Source organism: Panthera tigris, chromosome A1, assembly GCF_018350195.1.
Source record: "Panthera tigris isolate Pti1 chromosome A1, P.tigris_Pti1_mat1.1, whole genome shotgun sequence".
Classification (NCBI taxonomy): domain Eukaryota; kingdom Metazoa; phylum Chordata; class Mammalia; order Carnivora; family Felidae; genus Panthera; species Panthera tigris.
The window spans coordinates 155,967,596-155,988,048 of NC_056660.1; the positions used below are offsets into that span (position 1 = coordinate 155,967,596).

At 35.6% G+C, this 20,453-nt stretch overlaps 1 protein-coding gene across 23 annotated transcripts in view; it reads right to left on the bottom strand.

The window, feature by feature from the left end:
- Positions 1-20,453, bottom strand: part of MCTP1 (multiple C2 and transmembrane domain containing 1) — a 535,596-nt gene that overhangs the window by 134,598 nt on the left and 380,545 nt on the right. For 20 of the 23 annotated variants that reach the window (XM_042990098.1, XM_042990113.1, XM_042990072.1 and 17 more), the window contains 2 exons: positions 20,227-20,301; positions 18,050-18,169 (listed from right to left, as the gene is read on the bottom strand). In XM_042990098.1, the coding sequence (XP_042846032.1) occupies positions 18,050-18,169; positions 20,227-20,301 (195 nt within the window). Of the gene's footprint in view, positions 1-18,043; positions 18,170-20,226; positions 20,302-20,453 lie in introns of those variants that run through there. The other 3 variants (XM_042990107.1, XM_042990052.1, XM_042990189.1) reach the window with 2 other exon arrangements.

The window sequence follows — 20,453 nt, forward strand, 5'->3', positions numbered from 1 at the left end:
TGTTTCAGACAAGAGTCCTTATGATTTTCAAGATCCCAGGTTATGCACTCAGCCATTCAGCTGTCTCCCACCTACATGGGGTCACAATGCTAAGAAAAGTCACCTCTGAGCAAAATTGTGAACTTCAAGGCCAAACAACTGCATAAATAATCTGTAGGCCACAGACCATCATCAAAGTCTGGAATTTATGCAAATAGTGCTGCTTACATTTAACAGATCTGTAATGGTGTAAGCTTTTCCAGCCTAAATAAATGAGAAAGTGGAGAGCTTTTACGGTGCAAGATTGCTACCTAGAGGCCAAACTGCAGAATAACATACAAAACAATTAGGGTGGGGGGGGAAAAAAGAGGCAAACAATATTTTATCAGGGCAATGTAAATTATATACTGATAATGAAAGAAACCCAGGAGAATGTAAAGATTGTATAATACACACTGGATGTGTATTGGCAGTTTTTGTTATAAAACCATAATCCAGTTTTAGAGCTTTTATTTCCCACTTCTTTCTTTTGAAGGGTTCTTTACCTCCTGAAAAACGTAGTGTTTTTCTGCGGGGCAAATATATTCTGTCTCAATAATGTATTCTAATACCTCCGCACATATATTGAATATATAGAGAGAGATTCTATGTAGAATCCGTATTGATAATTGTAATTGTTTTTGGTAGAGCAATCAATTACAAAATTTGGAGTAAGTTTCTATGGCTCGAACAAAACTCCTAAGGCAGTGGTGGCTGGGGGAGAGGACAGGTTATCCTACATTCTCCCTGACTCTAGATAGTTTTTATAATTCATTTATTCAAAACTATCTACTTTCAATATTTAGAGTAATTTAAAGATTATGTATATTTTTAAACTGTATTTCTTCTTTAAGAAAATATCAAATACTTTGGTTATGAAGCTCAGATGGTAGTTCATCTTACAGTAAAGCAATCTGATTTCCACTGACAAAAAAATATGATTAACACTGAATTCCCAGTAATTTATTTACCAGCCACAGTTTTTGAAATATTGAGGGTGATTTTTAAAATACAGATCTTTGAAACTATAAGACAAGTTATTAGAAATGCATTTTTCCTTCAACCATAAAGAAATTCCAACTCTAAAGAGAGTAGGTTTCAAAAGTGAATAATATATTATGGTTAAAACACATCAACAATCTGTCACACCATATGTACAAATAAACATATCCTATCATCACTGCACATGCCATAAATGAGGCCAGGGAAACATCTGAAAAGGTAGAGCAAATTCTTCCTCATACTCTTATAATCACTAAACAACATTGTCAACATTTTCCAAGATATGCATAGAGGAAAGCTATGCTAAGCTATAATACTGCTATTTATATAGTTCAAACATTCTGCTTGCCCATCTGATGAAGAGGTTCCGCACATTCTTAATTTCAAACTCCATTTAGAACATATTCAGTTTGAGGAAGGAAAGAATACTATTCTTTATAATTGGATTTTGGTTTTGAATAATGAAATATTAATTATAATCTATCCTTGAAATATTTAGGAGTAAGAATCTTAGGTGAAATGTGATTAATTCAAGAGTTCAAATATAAAAGAATCATAAAAGAAAAATCATTGTAGAGTAACAAATATGCTAGTTTATTCTAACTTGTAGCCAACTGCATATAGTTCATCATTTCCCCCAACTAAAGTACGGATTTTAAGCAATTAGATGGTGTAGTAAACATGTGTGATAGAATCCATAACTTTAGAAGGCAGAGTGGTGAAGGCATTAGACTACAGGTGGGTATTCCCCCCTAGTATTAGTGTCTCCTGAGGAGCAAATGTTTTATATATGGTGCTTAACTGTATATAATCATAATATAATTATGCAATGATTAAATGATCTCAATTTTATTTTAATCGAGTAGGTAATATTTTTATTAGAAATAGTTTTCTATAATTACATTATTCAGGAGAAATTTTAATAAAGATTGAGGGTAAACCATATAACTTCTGAAAGCAAATTCATAATAAATTTTCTGTGAAATTAACATTTAATTCATCTAACGGTATTTCTCCTCATATAGTTCTCCAGAAATTGGGTTGTTACTTTTGCAACTGATTTATACTTTGTCAGTCAGTATAATGGTGAACAGAATTAGTGAGAATGTTCAGGATGTGTGAGAGAATTATTAATTAAAGGGAAGAAAAAGTTTTTAATTCTTCCCTCTTAGGCTAAATGGATTTTCAAGTCCTTATTATTATTTACCTGAGGTAAGTAAATTCATATGTAGAGCTCTAATTCTACCATAACATAATTACAAACCATAATAAAGGGTAAAAATTTTCCTATTGCCTTTAAGAAGGCTTTAGGAACAAAATATAAAGCTGAATAATAAAAATTACATTATGGTTGGTGGATACTTATCCTAAGGCTATTTATCAAAATCAACTAAACTTATTGATCATTAGAAATAGTGCCATTATTCTGTTGGTGTAATTGTAATGCTCATAACGAGGTAGCCTACTATGTTTGTGTACCATTTTAACACAGACTGTGTATCAGAAAAACTGTCCATACAAGCAACAAAACTATTTTTCCTTAGCTCACAGAACTATTCACTTTTTTCTTATTTGTGCATTTTCACTGTTCTCATGCTAAACATGAATGAGTCCTAAAACTAAATTCGCATTATCAATATGAATTCTAGACCCATCAGGTCTCTTTCTAGCTGAGGGGATGTTACTTTTATCTTTGCTACATTCTCTGCAGAACTTATTGGTAACATACTTTCAGAAATGCCAGCCAATAAACGACACTAAAATAATTTTCTTTATAAAAGCACAGTGATCTTTGGCACCATTCACTATTTTCAAAGCCAGAAAAGAACAGATAACAAATATATGACTCACAAATTATCAATTATGAAAAATAATCTGGTTCGGAAAGCTGCACTAATGTAAAAAGATGGATTACTTGTCACAAACCAATAAAGGCTATTGTTTGTGAATCCGATATTTGATTTTATCGTTTATGTTAGGCAACTTAAAATGATTTTTAAACCACATTACTTTTTGAAAAAAAAAATTTATAAAGGTGAACACAGGGGTTGGGGGGAGAAGAAACCAGATGTGTAATCTGTCATCCTTGAAACAATTTATACTCTTACATTGAATCCAGCCTGCAAATTTAAATCACAAAGACCTAGTCAGCAAGGATGGATGTATTAGAAAGGGCCCTACCATGTTCCAGAGAATGGACAGCAGCAGGAACATTAGTATGACTTTGATTATGTTTTTCTTTTTAATACGCCATTCTGATGGCAAAAACTTTGCAGCTATGACGCTTTGTTATGCAGAGAAGTTTAAACCCTGTGATTTCAAAGGTAAGTGTGGTTACACTTCTCACGAGGGTACTGGCCTTTGCCTATTTTGTATTACACAGAAAAAAGCACAATGAGGCTACCAAGCTCAGAAAACCTTTATGACCGATTCTCTTCCAGATTGTTTCATATTTGTAATTTTACAATGAAGACAGAGGTACAACTCTCATCAACCGTGGAGAACATTCTTGGGAGCGGCTAGGGCCAGAAATTTCCTACATGGTGTTACCTGGGCACCACTTCAGTGCTCTCTCTGCTCTCTGATAATCCAACTGCAACCTTTTACACATGCTTGTGAATTAGGACTTGGGTATCTAAGATAATCAGAATATTTTGTCCACAAGGCCAGTAATAAAATGTGCGTATGTTATCTACAGGTGGCTCACTCCCACCCCTAGATAACAGGCTTGATCATCAGATGATACAGGGCACAGATGGGTTTCAGTGACATAAAATATGGCAGACACAGGTAGAGGGTAGCAGGGACATAATACAGATAGTCAGGAGTAATCCCAAGATTATGATGTGCTCGGATGGGTATCTGGTGGGAAGACTGAAAAATGGTGAAGGAAGGGATGGGTTTAAGGGTAGAAAGGGGTTCACATCCTAGAGACATTACTGCACAATGAGGCTTTACCATAGACTTCTTCCCGCTCCTCACTCAGTGAAAAAATACTAGAAATCTTGAAATAAACAGAAAAAGGAAGAGACCAAGGGCCTGCTTATAAGCCAAAACATAGTTTAAAAAAAAATTAAGTATTAAACCCTGAATCAACCTCTAACAGCTTGTTTCAGGTGAAGGCCATGAATTTTGCTTGAAGTGGGGCTCATGAGTGTTCTTGGATATCTTCCTACTTGGACTCTGTAAAGAAGTGAAATGAGGTTGGGGGATGGATGTAATTGAGTAACTTATTCAATTATGGCAACTGCTCCTAATGAAGACCTATTACAACTAAGTTTTTAATAGAAAATGTGCTAATTGACTAGGTTGGAGCTCAGAACAAGCATATGGCTAAGATGTTTGATTACCTGGTCTGGTTCCATGTCAGTGATCAACTATAACACTGTAAAAATGAGTGTTTCTATGACAACTACTAAGCTTGCTGACTAAGGAGTGGGTGACCAACTTGACGGATGAGTTTCTCCAAATAATATATGATCCATTATTCCCCCACTATTTAACCTAGAGGCTCATCAGCTGAAGCATGCTTTCTCTTGTCCCTTACTCAAAACATTCATCCTGCTCTCAGCCGTGGCAAAGCTTAAATCAGACTCTTATGTGAAGAATATTGCATAGGATTTCTTTTTTAATTGGAAAGGGCATATATAGCTATGAATCCAATCTCTTCAGAAAAGTGAAGCAAGTCAACACAATCCGACTAGTTCTGAGTCTAACATTCAACCTCATGAGGAGTGATTGTAATAATTTTGGAAGTTTCTGGATAGGGGCAGTCTCTAAGTCAAAGAGAGCCTGTACAGCAACTTTCAGGAGATGGGTATTTCATCACCCACAATTTTAGACAAAAACTTTCTTTTCCAATGTCATTCTAAACTAAAATTCAAAACAGGTGTTTGATGCTAAGGCTGTAACCAAATTATTCCCCCTTATAACCTGCAACTCTGATAAGACTTCCCTCGGAAATATAATGGTTACATAGCCCTTGTACGGCTTTAACAAACCCCTATTTTCTTCTTTCTGCACCATACAATGTGCAGTCTATTTGCACCCATTCAGGACTAAATTACAGATAAAGTTACAGCAAATTTGTTTTCTCAAAAAAGCAGTCAGCCCTAATATCCCTTGAGTAATAAAAGCCTTGTCTTTCATTCAGAACTAGAACTGGCATAATTTTCTCCAAGAAACAAACTCTACTTCCTGCGACAATGGACCTGTTCTTAAAATTCTGAATGGGGTGCAGCTCAATTTGCAGGTGTTCAGGTATAAAGGTAAAAGGGCATTTGACCCCCCAACTGGCAATTGGTGCTGTGGTAGGTAACTTCAGTCTCCTAGTTATATCATTCTATTAGATAAGCTGCCAGAGTTTTCAGCTCTGAATTACAGAGGTAGGCTCAAGTGAATCAATAATTTATACAGATATATCTCATTCGTTCTGATGGTATAAAGATACATACTAACAGCCTGCTGCAGCCACAGAACAAAGCCAGGGAGACATTATTTAAAAAGAAAGACAGAAAAAGAAACCCATTTATCTATGTGAGCGAAAACATTACGTAATAATGACCTAATGGCTTATTAATATTATTTTTCAACCGTTTACACAAATGCTGTGATGAGATAAATCAGCTCTTTATGAATATCAATAAGGCAAATGTTGAACTAACATTTAAAAACTTTTGGATTGACTTTAAAACAGAGTGGTATTTTACATAGCAGTACAATAGAAATCATTTGAAAGATTGGTGCACCTGAGAAGTTTACATTCGCTAGCTTAACTAAATCCTTCAAATATTTTATTACTGAATTTCAGTATAAAATTACTCTCTAAAAGATGAGGATCAAATACGTTTAGGGACTGTACACTAAGAGTATTGTTAATATAGCCTTATGCTGTTAATCATTACCTGGGGAAAATTACATAGTGTTTTATTCACTAATACTGTGACATTTTTATTAACTCATAATCCCTGTGCTAACAGTGGTGCATTAAACAAGTTATATTAAGAGGGCAGCAAATATTAAAAATGCCTATTTAAAATTCTTCAATCATGTTAAAGGGAATCCTCTAACACATGGGCTCCTCTAAAGGAAAGCAGTACCAAAAACAGTGTGGTTATAATATAAATTAATAATCAATAGCCCAGATAACTTAAACAATATTTCTATAACTTCCTGCTGTCTTGTCCGTAAGAATGAAGGGATTCTGTGATCTAAAAACATGATAAAAATCTGTCCTGGTAACTTTAATTATAAATAGTGACTGTTTCTTGACAGATCTCAAAATTTATGTGAGGACAAGATGCATTAGAAGTTGGTCCCTTGCCCATTTTACCTCTTTCCGTTCAAGGCCGGACATATTGTCTGTCTGGGACACGTGAACCAATTCCATTCAGAAATGGCTTAAGAAGACTGTGTGCAAAATTAATTAAGGCAATAGATCCAATGAGAAAGAAGATAGCAATTAGAGGTAATACTCAGGTACCCTATTTTCCTCCACACAGAGAAATGATCTTTTCCCTTCTTTTCCAGGCAAACTCCTTTGGAAATACAGCAGATGATAAAATTCTGAAAGAAAATAAAAACACACGCAAGAGAGAAAACAAGAGTGAAAGCAAGAGCGAGAGAGAGAGAGAGAGAGAGAGAGACAGACTAATTCAGTGGTCTCTACCACAAGTCCTTAAGCTTTTATATGCGATACTCTGGGGCTGCCTGCTGTAACCAGTTAACATTTCTGGCCTTCCAAGAAAATATAACTAGTCCCTTAAAGTAGAGAGAGGAAGAAGAAATAATGGAGTGTCCCATTTCTGACAGTCAAGAGGGAAAGGAGAGAAATGTTCCCACACTGATCTCATTAAGATGACGAGAATAATGAGTGTGAATCTTATGTATGAATCTCCTAGTAGATAGAGGAGGGCATAAATGTATCCCGCATTCACTCCTTTATGATGCCTGATATACTACATTTATTCTTAGCTTCATCTGATACTACTGTTGGGGGCTTCTGTTACAATATTACAGCTTTAACTTCAAGTTTTGCCGCTGAAGTCATCTGAGTCAGTCATTCAACACAGCTTTATTGAGTGTGCATGAAAACGGGGAAGATCTGTTAATGGCAACTGAAATGCATCTCAAGCAGAACAGCCTGAATTTATTTCCTGTCACTGGTTCTAGTAATGGATTAAAAATACTGACAAATGGCATTTTTCAGTTTATAATCTATTTTATTTCCTAGCTCCTTAAACTTAGGTTAAACATTCTACTCGATTAGAAATAGAACCCTGGTATTATTAAATATGTCTAAATATTATTAAATATTTTTGGAGGAAGACTCCTGCATTTTCCGCAAACACTGACGAGACATTTTCTTTGCGATTTGTTTCTCTTCCTTAGACCTAATGTAAGATATTTTCAAATAATAATTTTAAGTTATATCAGTTTTCAAGATTGGTACACATTCTGGAAGGGGACATAGCTCTCAGAAACAAAAACCTGTGCTCTGGTTGTGTATGTCGTTCAAGCCTAAATGATCCACGGGCCCTTGTACTTAAGGACTTCAAAGCATTTCATAGAGATGATTTAATTTAGCTTTCTTCACTCCAATAACTTTAATAGCAATAAATTGGGGCACCAAGCTTACAGCACATAATTTATATAATGAAGAGGACAACCCCCTTACAAATTCTAATGCTATCTCAAAATATGCCCAAATTATTATTTTAGTACTTCTACTGCGTTGTGAAGGGATATGCTATCCTATTATATTACTTAATGACAGGCTAGAAAAATTTTGATCCACAGAATTTTGAAGGACATTTAGGATGAGAGCAATCAATGAAGCTGGATCACCAATTTTTCTAAATAATTCAAAATACATACACTTTTTTTCTTGGCATTTATTTAGTCTAATGAACACTTACACCATGGACAGCTTCATCTTAGCTACCATTAAATCAATACGAATCAATATAGATAGTTTAAACTGTTTAAGCAACTCAGTGAAAATATATGTTTGAAACCTGGAAAATATATTCTTAATGAGTCTACATTTACTTTTGGGAATAAGTAATTTATACCGCTTGGAGGCCAAGTGACATTACTTGTCTAAAATGTGCCTCACTTAGACACACAGTGAACCCTTTAAGAGTTCTTTATTACTGTGCACTCGTCTCTGCAGTGGTTTGAGGAGTGGTGTACATGACCCCGACCAATGGAAAAGTTCATTAAAACATAAGATACACACTTATTAACTTCAGGAATAACACTAACTAAAGTGAACACGGCTTTACTGTTTCCAGTAGGCAATGCCAGCCCTCTCAGATGAACACATTCCTTAACAGGGAATACCAAGGACTGGGAGTCCAATTTTACACTCTTAGAACTCTACAAGACAACGTCAGACATTTGGTTTTCCTTAATTAAGAACATTCAACATATAAAGTTCAGGATAGAGAGACAGATCTATCTGTATTTCTCTCTCTGCCCTTTTTTTTTTTTTTAAAGTGTATTTATTTATTTTGAGGGAGAGAGAGAGAGAAAGAGAGGGAGGGAGGGGCAGAGAGAGAATCCCAAGCAGCCTCTGTACTGTCAGCACAGAGCTGGACACAAGGCTCGAACCCACAAACTGTGAGATCATGACCTGAGCCCAAATCAAGAATCAGACAGACATTTAACTGACTGAGTCACCCAGGAGCCCCTCTCTCTCTGCCCTTCTTATCTTTTCAATGTTGCTGTCTTGAAGGATCTACTCCCCACGACTGGGGGAGAAGGAGAGTGCCTCAGTAATTTCCTCTACCGCAAAATGGTCTCCAAGCTCCCTTCCAAGTGTAACATTCTGTCACTTCATCTGCACCCTTCAGAGCCCCATAGAATCTCCACCTTTGTAGGCCCCTTGCCTTTGCCGTGAGGCAGGTGCTCTATGTTGAAGGTAGGACTGGGATAGGTGTGTTGGTGGCATCCTGAGCACCAAGCCATGATTGCACCGAATCTCCTTCCTACATGCAATGTTTCCATTCTGCAGCTAGTACTCTATAAAGGAATTGATTAGGTTTGTTAGTGGCTCTATGTCATTATTTATGACATTGGCACTATCGGGAAGTGTGTTCCAAAGTCCAAGTAACTATCTTACAAAACAGACTTTTCCATCTTATTTGGAGATGGGAACCCTATATGGAGAATATTTAGTCTTAACTACACTAACTAAGCCAATCAAGATTTAAGACTTAGAAACTATGGCATGAGTCTCTTATTCTGATAATTTTTTAAAAAATGAAAGGAATAGGATACAGCCGGAGAAGCTGATAGAACCTGGGTTAAATGTCTCTTTGATAAACACCAGCCTGCTGGAGGAGGCATGCAAGAGGCTCTTGCAATGGAAGAACCAATTCTATTTAAAATAATTTAAACGCAACCAGATAAATTTTCAATATTGCCACCTAACCAGGAAAAGTGAACCCTGGCATCTGAACTTCTGCATTTATAAATTAATTTTCTCTGAGTAGCAGTCACCACTTTACCATTACTGCTTCAAAACGTAGCACCTCTTTTATACAACCTCATTAATCTGTGGATAATTAATGGACTACTTTTAAGACTGGCAATCTGTTATTTTAAATTAAATCTTAAATATGTCTTTAACTGACTAAGAAAAATAATATTTAATCCATCCACATTTTACGACAAAACTGAATGATAGATTCTTTTTCTCAAACACGTAAGCACTGCCTGCAATCTGCTTGACGAGAAAGGTATAGAATCCTAACAATAGAAAATGCACTAGAATTATGTGTGTAGAGCTAAGTGGGATATAAAACATCATATATTTACGTACTATTGATAAATTGGAATAGTTCCAGTTTTGGGATTCCTATGCGGAACTAGATAACTTGACGTGCAGAATAGCCAGTAAAACATGTATCTTCACCATTTTAAATGACTTTCGTATTCTACAACCTTTTTCCTTCCCTTCCAATGAAGATCTAATAGGTAATCAAGCCTAATGAAGTATGCTTTTATATCTCAGACATAATGATATTCATTTAAGAATATAAAGATTATCTACTAGTCATAAATACAGTGCAATGTATAGACAAAACCCATCAAACCCTCATAATGATGGAGGTTGTATTACTTAGGCCAGAATTAATGTTCACCCCACTTCTCCATTTCAGTGAAGCACAACAATGTACCCTTGGAATTATGTAAAGAAGAAACCTCTAGTATGGGTTTCATAAGGGCAAGATTCAATTCTTTACTCTCTAAAAGCTAAACAAAATCTTTCCTTTAATTGGACTCTAATATAGTCAATAATTTCGTACAGAGATCACAAATTTTCTTTCTCCAGACTGGATTACCTATGGGAATAATATTTATTATATGCAAACTACAGAAAATCCAAACTAGACTTCACTACCAAGAGTATGAAAATAAACAGAGTTAAGCTCATGTGTAACCTCATTTACAGTATGTATCCTCAAAGGGGGGCAATATGACATCCAAGGGGGCAAAAATTGGCTCTTAGGGGAGAACAAAAGAAACTTAGATATTACAATGATTTGTGCCCCTCCAAAACTCAACATTGACTGAGATAATCGTATTCCTTAGCATTTATTTTCTCTCATTTAATGAAAATTTTCTTCTTAGGAGGTTGAATATGGGGAAAAAAAACCCACTGAGAAACACTGATTTAATATAAAATGAAAACCAAGTTTTATCTCTAACATCTCTTTTATCCATTCTTAAAATCAGAGTTGCCTTTCATTTTCATCCAAATATCGACTGACACTTTAATGTAATTTCCATCTTTTCTTGCTTGTTAGTTTTTCTCTGATTTTCTCCTCATTATGTCCCTTTGAGCCAATAGCTGGCGACTGGTGTGAATGTGAGAAATGGTTGCTCTTTCATCTTTACTCTCTTACTGATCTCTCATGTTACCACTTGCTGAGTGTTGGACCTCTGTCATCACAGCCCAGGAGAAGGTGCAACGTGGAGTCATAACTCACACACCTACTGCGGCAAGACTGACTACTGGGTCTATATCCAATTCTGACTGCAGTAGTCAAATGTGGAAAAATGGTGGCAGGAGAAAGAGCAACAAAAAAGCAGAAATAACTTTCTTAACAACATTTCAGGTCAGCTTTTCCCTCGGTAAATTAACACACTCATGATTCTAAGGTATATCGTCATAACTGGTCAAAATGGAAAAATGTCACAACGGAAAGCACTTTACTCCTATTTCTTCATATTTACCTGATACATAGGGGCATGGAAATATGTGTCGAGTAAACTTACTGACTAAAGTATACTAGTGACTGCATTTCTCCTATAATTTACAATCTTTCAGAAGAGTTATTACTTTATAAAATTTTAGTAAAATAAATGATATAATTATCTCGTTCATTTAAATGTTTTTCTTTGCAAAACATTTTCCATAATAATATTTCACGACAGAACATGGCTTGCTCTTTTGTCCTGGACAGTTTCAATTGAAGCCGGAAGGTAGAGAGCTCTTCTGAGGACGAATATCCTCAGTTAGTTTAGGAATCTGAGGATGGAGAGTGATCTCATTACTTTATAATTTTTGATCGTTAGTCAACTCAGTCATAAAGTCTGGACCAAGCAACACATTTTCAAAGGCTCTCACAAAGGTCTTGAGGCTGACACTACCTGATAAGTAATGCCTGAGGTGAAATGGCCTAGCACCCACAGAGCCAGGAAGAGACCACACTGAGGCATCGGCACCCCCTCCTGTCCCAGCTTTCATTGCTTGAACTATGAAGATTCCCAAGAAGTCTAATTGCTGAATTCAAAAAGGTATCACAGTTATGTTCGTGATGTTAGCAGTTTATGTTTGATTATAATATAGTACAATAGCACTATACCTGAGGAAAAGTGAAATAGTTTTATTTTCCCCAAATCACCCAAGGAAGAATTTATCCCTAGATTATAGCATTTTACTACTTCTAACTTTTGAATACAAAGGAGAGTAAAGATAATAGAAAATATGCGTTTGACATGCTCTAAGAATTAAATTCTTCTTGTAAATAGACAATAAAATTTAAGAGGAATAAGCTTTTCAGAGAGTAGTAGACTCAGTGTCTTATGTGATTATCTCCCTCCAAAGATCAGGAGGCCATTTTGCTGATATCTATTAAAATAAACAACAAAAAAAGGGTGCTGGCAATATTTAAAGAGAGCTATGCACCAATTTGAGGAAGTGCTGCCTTTGTAGATGTAACAGATAAAACACAAAAGAGAAAGACTGTACACTTAAATAGATCTATAAACTAAGCTAGAGCAACACTCCTCAAGAAGGATTCGAGAAATCTAGTCAAAATGCTTTGTCCCATTAATATCTGATTTGCTACATTTCCTAAGATACACAGTTGATTTTAGCTAATTGTAATCAATCTTCAAACTCAACTCACTTCTAAATTTTGATCTTTGAGGGGCTTTTATATAATTGCAAAATTTATATGCAATGCTTTGGCATCGCTTAAGAGAACCTAACTTTTTATTGTCCAATATTTGAAAAAAATTTTCTTCCTTGGAATTCAGATAAATTTAGGGGAAAAATGTATGTTTTGAGTATCGACTTAAAAGTGTCAGTGTGTCCCCATGAATTGGGCATACGATCTATTTACTGAAAAGGAAATTGTAGTACTGGAACCTTCTAAGTGTCAATAGTCTTTGATTTTGTAAAAGGAATTTTGGGTAATTTTGGAGATATACAATCTTCTAAATTGATGAAATTCTATATAGGCTTTCTTGTTTCCTCACACATTTGGGAAGGAAGCATTTAATGTACCTTTAAAATTTGTGTAAATTAGATTGGAAGTATTGTTTAGTAAAGCTTAATAAATGTTTATGTCAGAGGATAGCATAAGTGAAGAAGGATGGACAGAAGGGCTTGGAAATTTAGATTTATATAATTTTAGGAAAATTAAAGAATGCAAGGATAGGAAGGAACAAGAGTTATAGATCATTTTGCTTTAGTACTTGTTTCTCTGATTTTTGAGGGTCCTTCTATTTTGTTGTTGCAGGGAAAATAACAACAATTACATCTGGAACATTTCCAGTTTTCCTGCTTAGCACTAAAAAAAATAATTGTAGCAACACCAACAAAAGCTTCTATACAAATCATTTGAAAATTGCCATAGATTTGAAGCATACTTTTGTTGGTATGCTACTGCTGATGTCTCTTAAATTTTTAAAGTAGAAATTTCTGTTGGGATCTTAAAGTTACCTTTCCTATGTCCAGTACAATCACCCTATATAGCTCACTAACATGAACGCTAAGATTTGAATTACAGGGGATGTAGATATGCCTTTGTTTGCACATTGATGTTTCTTCTTAAGCAATGCTCCTCTCTTGGTCCTTGAACGTGAAGGCCACTTAAAATGTCCTTATTGTTGTAATAACTTTTAGAAAAATCCATATGTTGTTTAATAGCAGCAGGCTTTCTACACAGAAAATACCTGATAAGGTATCCTCATGAGCCTATTGTCTTCAGATCGTTGCATTGTATTCCCATGGCCTCTGCAAGTTCAGTTCCTCCTCCCTTGCCTGTGCTTCCTCCATTTTTTAAAAAAATCATTTGGCTACACAGAGCTGCCTCATGTCATTCTCTGCATACATCATCTCTGTTTTTTCTCTTTTCCTGCATAATGGCCCAGCTTTTCTGAGAGTAGCTGTTGTCCCGAGTGTGATCCTTTACTAAAATGGGGATTGAATGAAGGTGAAGCACAAATTATCTGGACGCAAAGGAAAACCAGGCATTTGAAAAGGACCCAGAAAGGAACGAGTAATGAACCAGAGTGGCCTCGATGAATTGCTGTAGAGGGAATTCTCAGTTCTGACACAAAAGGAACACATGGATACCAAGGAAAACCAGGGGTGGGGGGGGGGGTGGGCAGAATCTCAGTAGGAAGCCTGCCTCATAGGCTGGTCAGCACAGAGGGTTGAAGCCAGTAGCCTTCCAGATAGCAACAGAAACAAATGCATTTTATGAGTAACAGTTAAAAATTCAAACATGCCGGTTCTGGGACACAAGATACTTGGAAGGGTTGACATCCCTTCATAATTCATGTTCATTGTTCCTCTAAGTAAAATATGTGTCTCCCTATAGTTATTCTGTTAGGAATTGTACTTTAAAGGCAAGAGGACATTTTTGATAATGCACATCTTAAACTTTTCATTAAACTACCAAATTTAAATTCTACCTTTTTGTGCACTCTGACATTTTTGCCTGGCATTTTCATTAATTTTGCGACATACATAAATGTAGCTGAAATGTTAACTGATCAATACTTTGTCTCTCTCATGTAGCACTAGCACTCCATTCCCTAAGGACCACACAGCAGAACAGAAATTAAATGTGTAAAATATCAAATGTTAATGTTAAACACAGCGGCACTTACTGTATAACGACAGAAAAGGCTAAAACAATTCCAAATGGACAGATGGTACCACAAATTATCTACAATCACATTTAAAGATTAAAGTTTGTCCTGTAAAATAATTCTTTGACGCACACTGAAGTGTGTCCTTTTACTGATAGCTCAGTTGTCCAATTATTTTTGTGCTCATTACAGTGAGAAATGACAGTACTGAAGAGAAAGAGAGAGTGCGCACTCCGTTTTTTTCTTTCCACGTTGCACCCACTGACATCCGCAAGAACACAAATGTCTGGTCAAGAGCCTGATGAAAATTAGGCCCAATTTATGAGACATTTCCACGTCTGCAATAGATGATTCCAAAAGACAAGCAGGGCCTTCTGCGCCACATACGTCTGTGTTTGCTCTCAGGCATACAATATTCATAGTAAAATTTAAAAACCTAATTCATAGCACACAAAAACAAGGACATTCCCAGGAACATGTTTGCTTATGTTTTATCCCTCGCCTCCCCGGCCGACCGCAGCTTTGTGTCGTCAGCCGGCTCTAGCGTCTTCCCAGAGCGCACAGGTAGTGCCAAAGGGGCCGGAACCTCTCTAGCCCTACGTTTCTTAGGCTTTCCACTTTAACCGACATTGGGACAAAAAGATCATTGTCTTTCCATTTTGGTTTCATTATTCTACATTTGTTTTTGGATAGGAAATTAGAAAAGAAAAAGAAAATGGGATAGAAAAAAAAAAGGCTCTTAAACATTATAAAGTTTACTGATCTGGGCCTAAAACCAAGCCACATAATGGTACAAATGCATGTGCTCCGTGAAGCAGCTGCATTTATGAAAAAGTGGGCCAAGTGGAACCAATATTATAATAATAGACCCGAGATCCATCAACAGGGAATGATGGGAACAATATGTTTGTAACAATGGGGTGCTGCTCATACTCTTCTCCTAATGGAAAGCAGTTCTTTTCAATAAACTGGCCTAAAAGGGCTCTGGTTATGCAACGAGATCTTTGAAACATTTCATTTTTAAATATATCACTTAATATCTTTAAGACGAATAAAAATCCTACAATACTTTATTTTTTTTTCTGAATTGTTATGATACTTCGATTATAAGGTACATATTTTAAAAGCTCTTTTAGAGCTTTTGTGTGTGGCTTTGGGTAAGGTTCTTTTCTGTGCCTCAGTTTTTTCCTCTGCATATTGGGAAAATAATAGTATCTACTTTGTAGATTGTTGTTAGGTTATTGGGAGTATTAAATTCATGTATTCATGAAAAGCACTTTCGTGCATTAGTGTCTGTAAAACAGTTTTCTGGTACATAAAGGCTTAATAAGTATTGGTTGTTATGATTATATAGAGGATTATTATATTATTATTTATAGGATTATGAAATAGTTTAGAATTTAAATGAAAAGTCCAAGGAAAGCATTAGGCTATGTCTATCATCATTTAGTAACTAGCTCTATTAGAGCAAAGCCTTATATATCTGGCATCATTGGAGAAGAGTTTCTTCACTTAAGAACAAAAAATTTCACATCGATTGACTGGTTTATTGGTTGGTCTGTTGATCTGGATGGCCGTTTATATTGGGAGCCTACCAAGTACTAGATACTCTGCAGGTGATGCTGGACCACCAGGGTGGAAAAGGCAGGGCCCCCCTTCTCATGGTATGGCCAGCTCAGGTCTAGAAAAATGAAGTTCAGTTTTGTTATTCGTTATTTTAGTCACATTCGGTAGAGTGTAACTCAGGGCTTGTATTCAACGAACCTGTCAATGTTACCATTTCTTCTCAAAAGTACTCTTCTTGCACATTCACATTGCGACTTGTGAGGCCTCTTCTCGCCATTCGTGTCTGCAGACCCTTATCCCACCTTTACTGTGGCCTCCCCCTCCTTTTTTGCAAGCATCTCGCATTCAGTTTGTGTTTTGTAGGATGAAGGCTGTTGGAAACTGACTACCAGCTGAGAGAGATATTATAATCTGTCTTTCCCAGTGAACTTGGATACCCTTACAGTGAAACCACTCAAGTGTTATCATGTACATGTACCTAAGTGTCTCAGAATTTCAGCACCTGATTTTTGTTAATCAAAGGAAACTGTGAAAAAAGCCTGCCATCTTGAATTCGTTTTACGTCAGTGACCTCTAGAAGCAAGAGAAAGTTTATGAAGACTTATACAATACATTGTAATATTAAAGCATTCCGAATGAATGTTCCTGAACAAATGACATAACTGTATAGATTCCCCTGTTTTCAAATTTCACAAACAGTTGTGCGGGATGACTTTGGAAGGAGCGAATCAAAGATGGCATCATGGCATTTTTGAGAGAATATTACTGCGTCTGTTATGAGGGCCCATGGAACCTGGAAGTAATGGCATTAAATATACATAGAAACTCAGTGTCAGTTTTTCCTCATTAATATCAAAGTATCTCTATGATAGTGAAAAATCATAATCCAGTTTGCTTAACAGTACCCCAATGTATTTATTATGTGGAAGAGCTAACTAAAAGTATATTGACAGAGGAAGATTTTCTTTTCCCAAACTTAATGATGATGGCAACTGCTTTCTTTAAGGGGACAACAACATGTCTATGGGAAGCAGGCTGCCTAACTTTCTGGTAACTTACAACACAAAGGGACATACACACTCTTTGTTCCATGTGCTCAGACATTAATGAAAGTCCTATACAAGGCCTGAGAGGAGGACAGAGCTCAAAGTGCTAAACAGATGTGCAGACACTCATTTGAATGGTAATACTAAAATGTTGATTTGTTACTATAATGAAGGCTCTTCTTATGAGCTCTATCATAAAGTCATATTCTGCTAAAATGGAAACTATAAGAAAGCCTAAGGTACTCATCTTCTAACAAATATGACAATAAAATAAAGGATTTCAGAAGAAGGACTCTACTTAAACTTCAAACTGAAATCCTGAATAAGCAAAACTAACGTGAGAGCAGAAAATCCCAGCTAAAGCACAGAGGAAAGTATTCTCTCAGATTTTCTGGCTTTGCTAGTTGGTCTCATCAGCAGTTTTTAAATAACCAAAGTAAAAGGCTACAAGATGAACATTGTTAGAGGACTATTTGGATCTATCAAATTCTCACTTGTGCCTTTTTAAAAACTGGAAATCTCAGAAACAATAAAACGTCTCTTAAATAGGTCACATCTACTTCCAATTGATTCACATATTAAAATATTACCAACCAGCATCCTACTGCCAATGATTTTCATATTTTGAAAAAAAATCTATAGAACAATAACATTAAAATAAGGATGGTCAAGATTATTAATTTTTTTTTTAACACTAAGGACTTTTCTTGGCTCTGTTATTGGGATTTGGAATTATGCAATATGTAAAATTTTACTTTTTGACTGTCATGGAGAAAATTATATATTGGCTGAGATTTCTTGCTTTCCGGAAATCTGGTGGGGGTGGGGGATGTATTCTTGGACTCAGACCTTGAACGATCCATCAGGTTCCTGCCCACGGCAAATCTGTCCAGTCAAGTCTTAAAATAGGAGTTTTAAAATGGCCACATCAACATAACTGTTACTATAGCCACAGAAACATGCAGCTATGATTACTGAATTTAATGAATAACAATGTAAGTAATAAAGAATTATCATACCACAAAAGCAGCGAGGCTCCTTGGGGGTGAATCCCAATCAAAGCAACTATTAACGTAGTATGCAGCATTTACGAGCACCATGACACAACGCTTCATTCTGATAAAGTTTCTTAGGAGCAGCTGTACAAAAGATGAAAATATTATTAGAATTTGCAAGACTAAAAGCCATCAGATATGGTACAAAATTCTTCAAGTTTAGTGTGACTTGAAAAGGATTCATAAAGTTAATGAAGTTGGAAGAATATACCAAGCAATTTGGCTCATGAGTGAAAGGAAGAGAAGTATCTCTGGAAACAGCAGAAAGAACTGAATTATAAGAACAATTCCTTAGCTAAATAGATTTTCTTAAAAAAAGCATTATTATGTGGATTGGGCTACCTATGTGCAAAAGGTAAACATCTCCAAAAATTAAAGACATTTACATACTGTGAATCTTAAATATATTTTTAAATTCTTAAATCTTATTGTGGTTTTAAGATTCTTTACATGCCTTAATTTCAAGATATTTGAAAGTGAAATGGATAACGTGGAATGTTTCAATTTCAGGTCTTAGAGAAAAACCCATCAAGTATTGCTTTTTTTACAGAAAACAAAATTTTCATCATTTTTGTGGGATTCTCCCTTATTTACTATCAATTTTTCAGTCTCGGTCTCTCTTGGTCTCTCTCTCTCTCTCTCGCTCTCCCTCTCTCAGTTTCTCCCTCTCAGTCTAATTCTCTGTCTCTCCTTTCCACAACAAATTTAAATTATATTTTCTCATTACTTTTTCATCATTTTGGAGTTAAGAAAAAAATTATGGTAACCAAGTGCTTTACAAAATCTTTCATTAAAAAGGTATATGAGAGTTGGTACAATTTAAATCTAAAATTTAAAACAAGGCATGGCTACAACTGTAAAAGAATAGCCCATATGCTAGATGATGATACAAAAAATGATCTACAGCTGTGCTAATAATTAGAATACTATGTCTACGGGTAATATTTTGCTAATTCCAAATATACTTCAATAGTGATCTGGCATTTTAAAGAAGTAGTTATATAAAGTTTCCTGAGGTCATATGGAAAAAATATGTATATGTGTATGTCTAAATATAGATGCATGTACAGGCAAACCAGTTTTAACAAGTTATTAAAATTGAAATTCTTTCAGGAAAAGAGTCACCCTTTTTGTTTTCCTTCTTTCCTTCCTACCCTGATCACCGTCCTTTTAGAGCTACTTTCATTACTTTTATCTATAATTGTGAAAACAATGTAATCTGTATTTCTATTTAGATAGATATTGCATTTGTAATGCATGCACTGTCTTTAAACAACCAAAGATCCCACTGTTTACGGTGAATTGATTAGATTTAAAACAAAACTAATTTTAGGCTTCTAATAGCACAGAAAATTGTTCAATATTTTAACACACACAAATGAGTTCTGTATGCTTTATCGCCATAACAAAAACATTTTACGTTAGCTGTGTTAATTGGAAGTAAACAGTTTTTTAAAGAGGTAGCTTAGTACCCTTTCTTAACTTGATAACAAACCTAATTTAAGACTGTGTCTAATTACAGGATATCAAGCCTTATTTAAAATTTCTTCATGACAGAAAAATCAGATGTGCTGATTTTCTATTTTCCTAGCTAAAAATGCCAATAAAAGTTCACTTCTAAAAGATCATAGTCAAAATCTAATTAACAGGGAGGTTTCCCTTAAAAGATGGAGCCCCTCTCTTGTGGATTAGAGGGAAGAGCTTTACGCAGGGCTCGCTTTACACACACCTGCATCATACCTGTGGGTGGTCGTCTGGACATATATTTGAACCTCAGCTTTTGGTGTTCTCTCTTACACATTCCATGGCAATCAGACAGTATTTTATGTTCAAAATGATCATTCTTACGCCAATGCATGAATACATATCCATTCTATGCAGCACCTACAGTATCCCCTTTCCATTCTGACCACCCCCATCTAATTTATTAGTTTGGTATTGTCCTTGCTTGATCTTTTAAGGAAAGGAAGGGAAGAGAGAGAAAGAAAGAGAAAAAGAAAGAGCCATTTCACATAAGTAGATGATCAACAATTCCATAGGCTTCCCCCCTCTATACTTCCAAAGTTTATTTGAATTTACTTAGATGTTTTACAGATACAATCAGGTCTTCCCAGAGGGGTTAATCTTTCCTTGCTCTTTACCTGTTTAGAGAGTCTGTTTTCCTCTTCAATGTACTTCTGTTCTTTGGGTATTAATGTTCGTAAGCTGGCTTTCACCTATACATCAACATATGTGTCTGTTATGGATTAATATATTACAAACGTTTACAAGTTTTTCACGCAGTTCGATTTGCAATAATTCCTAAAGTTTCAAAGTCCTGGCTGCTGTGCTCATAAAATATAAATGTATACAGTTGCACATGCATGCG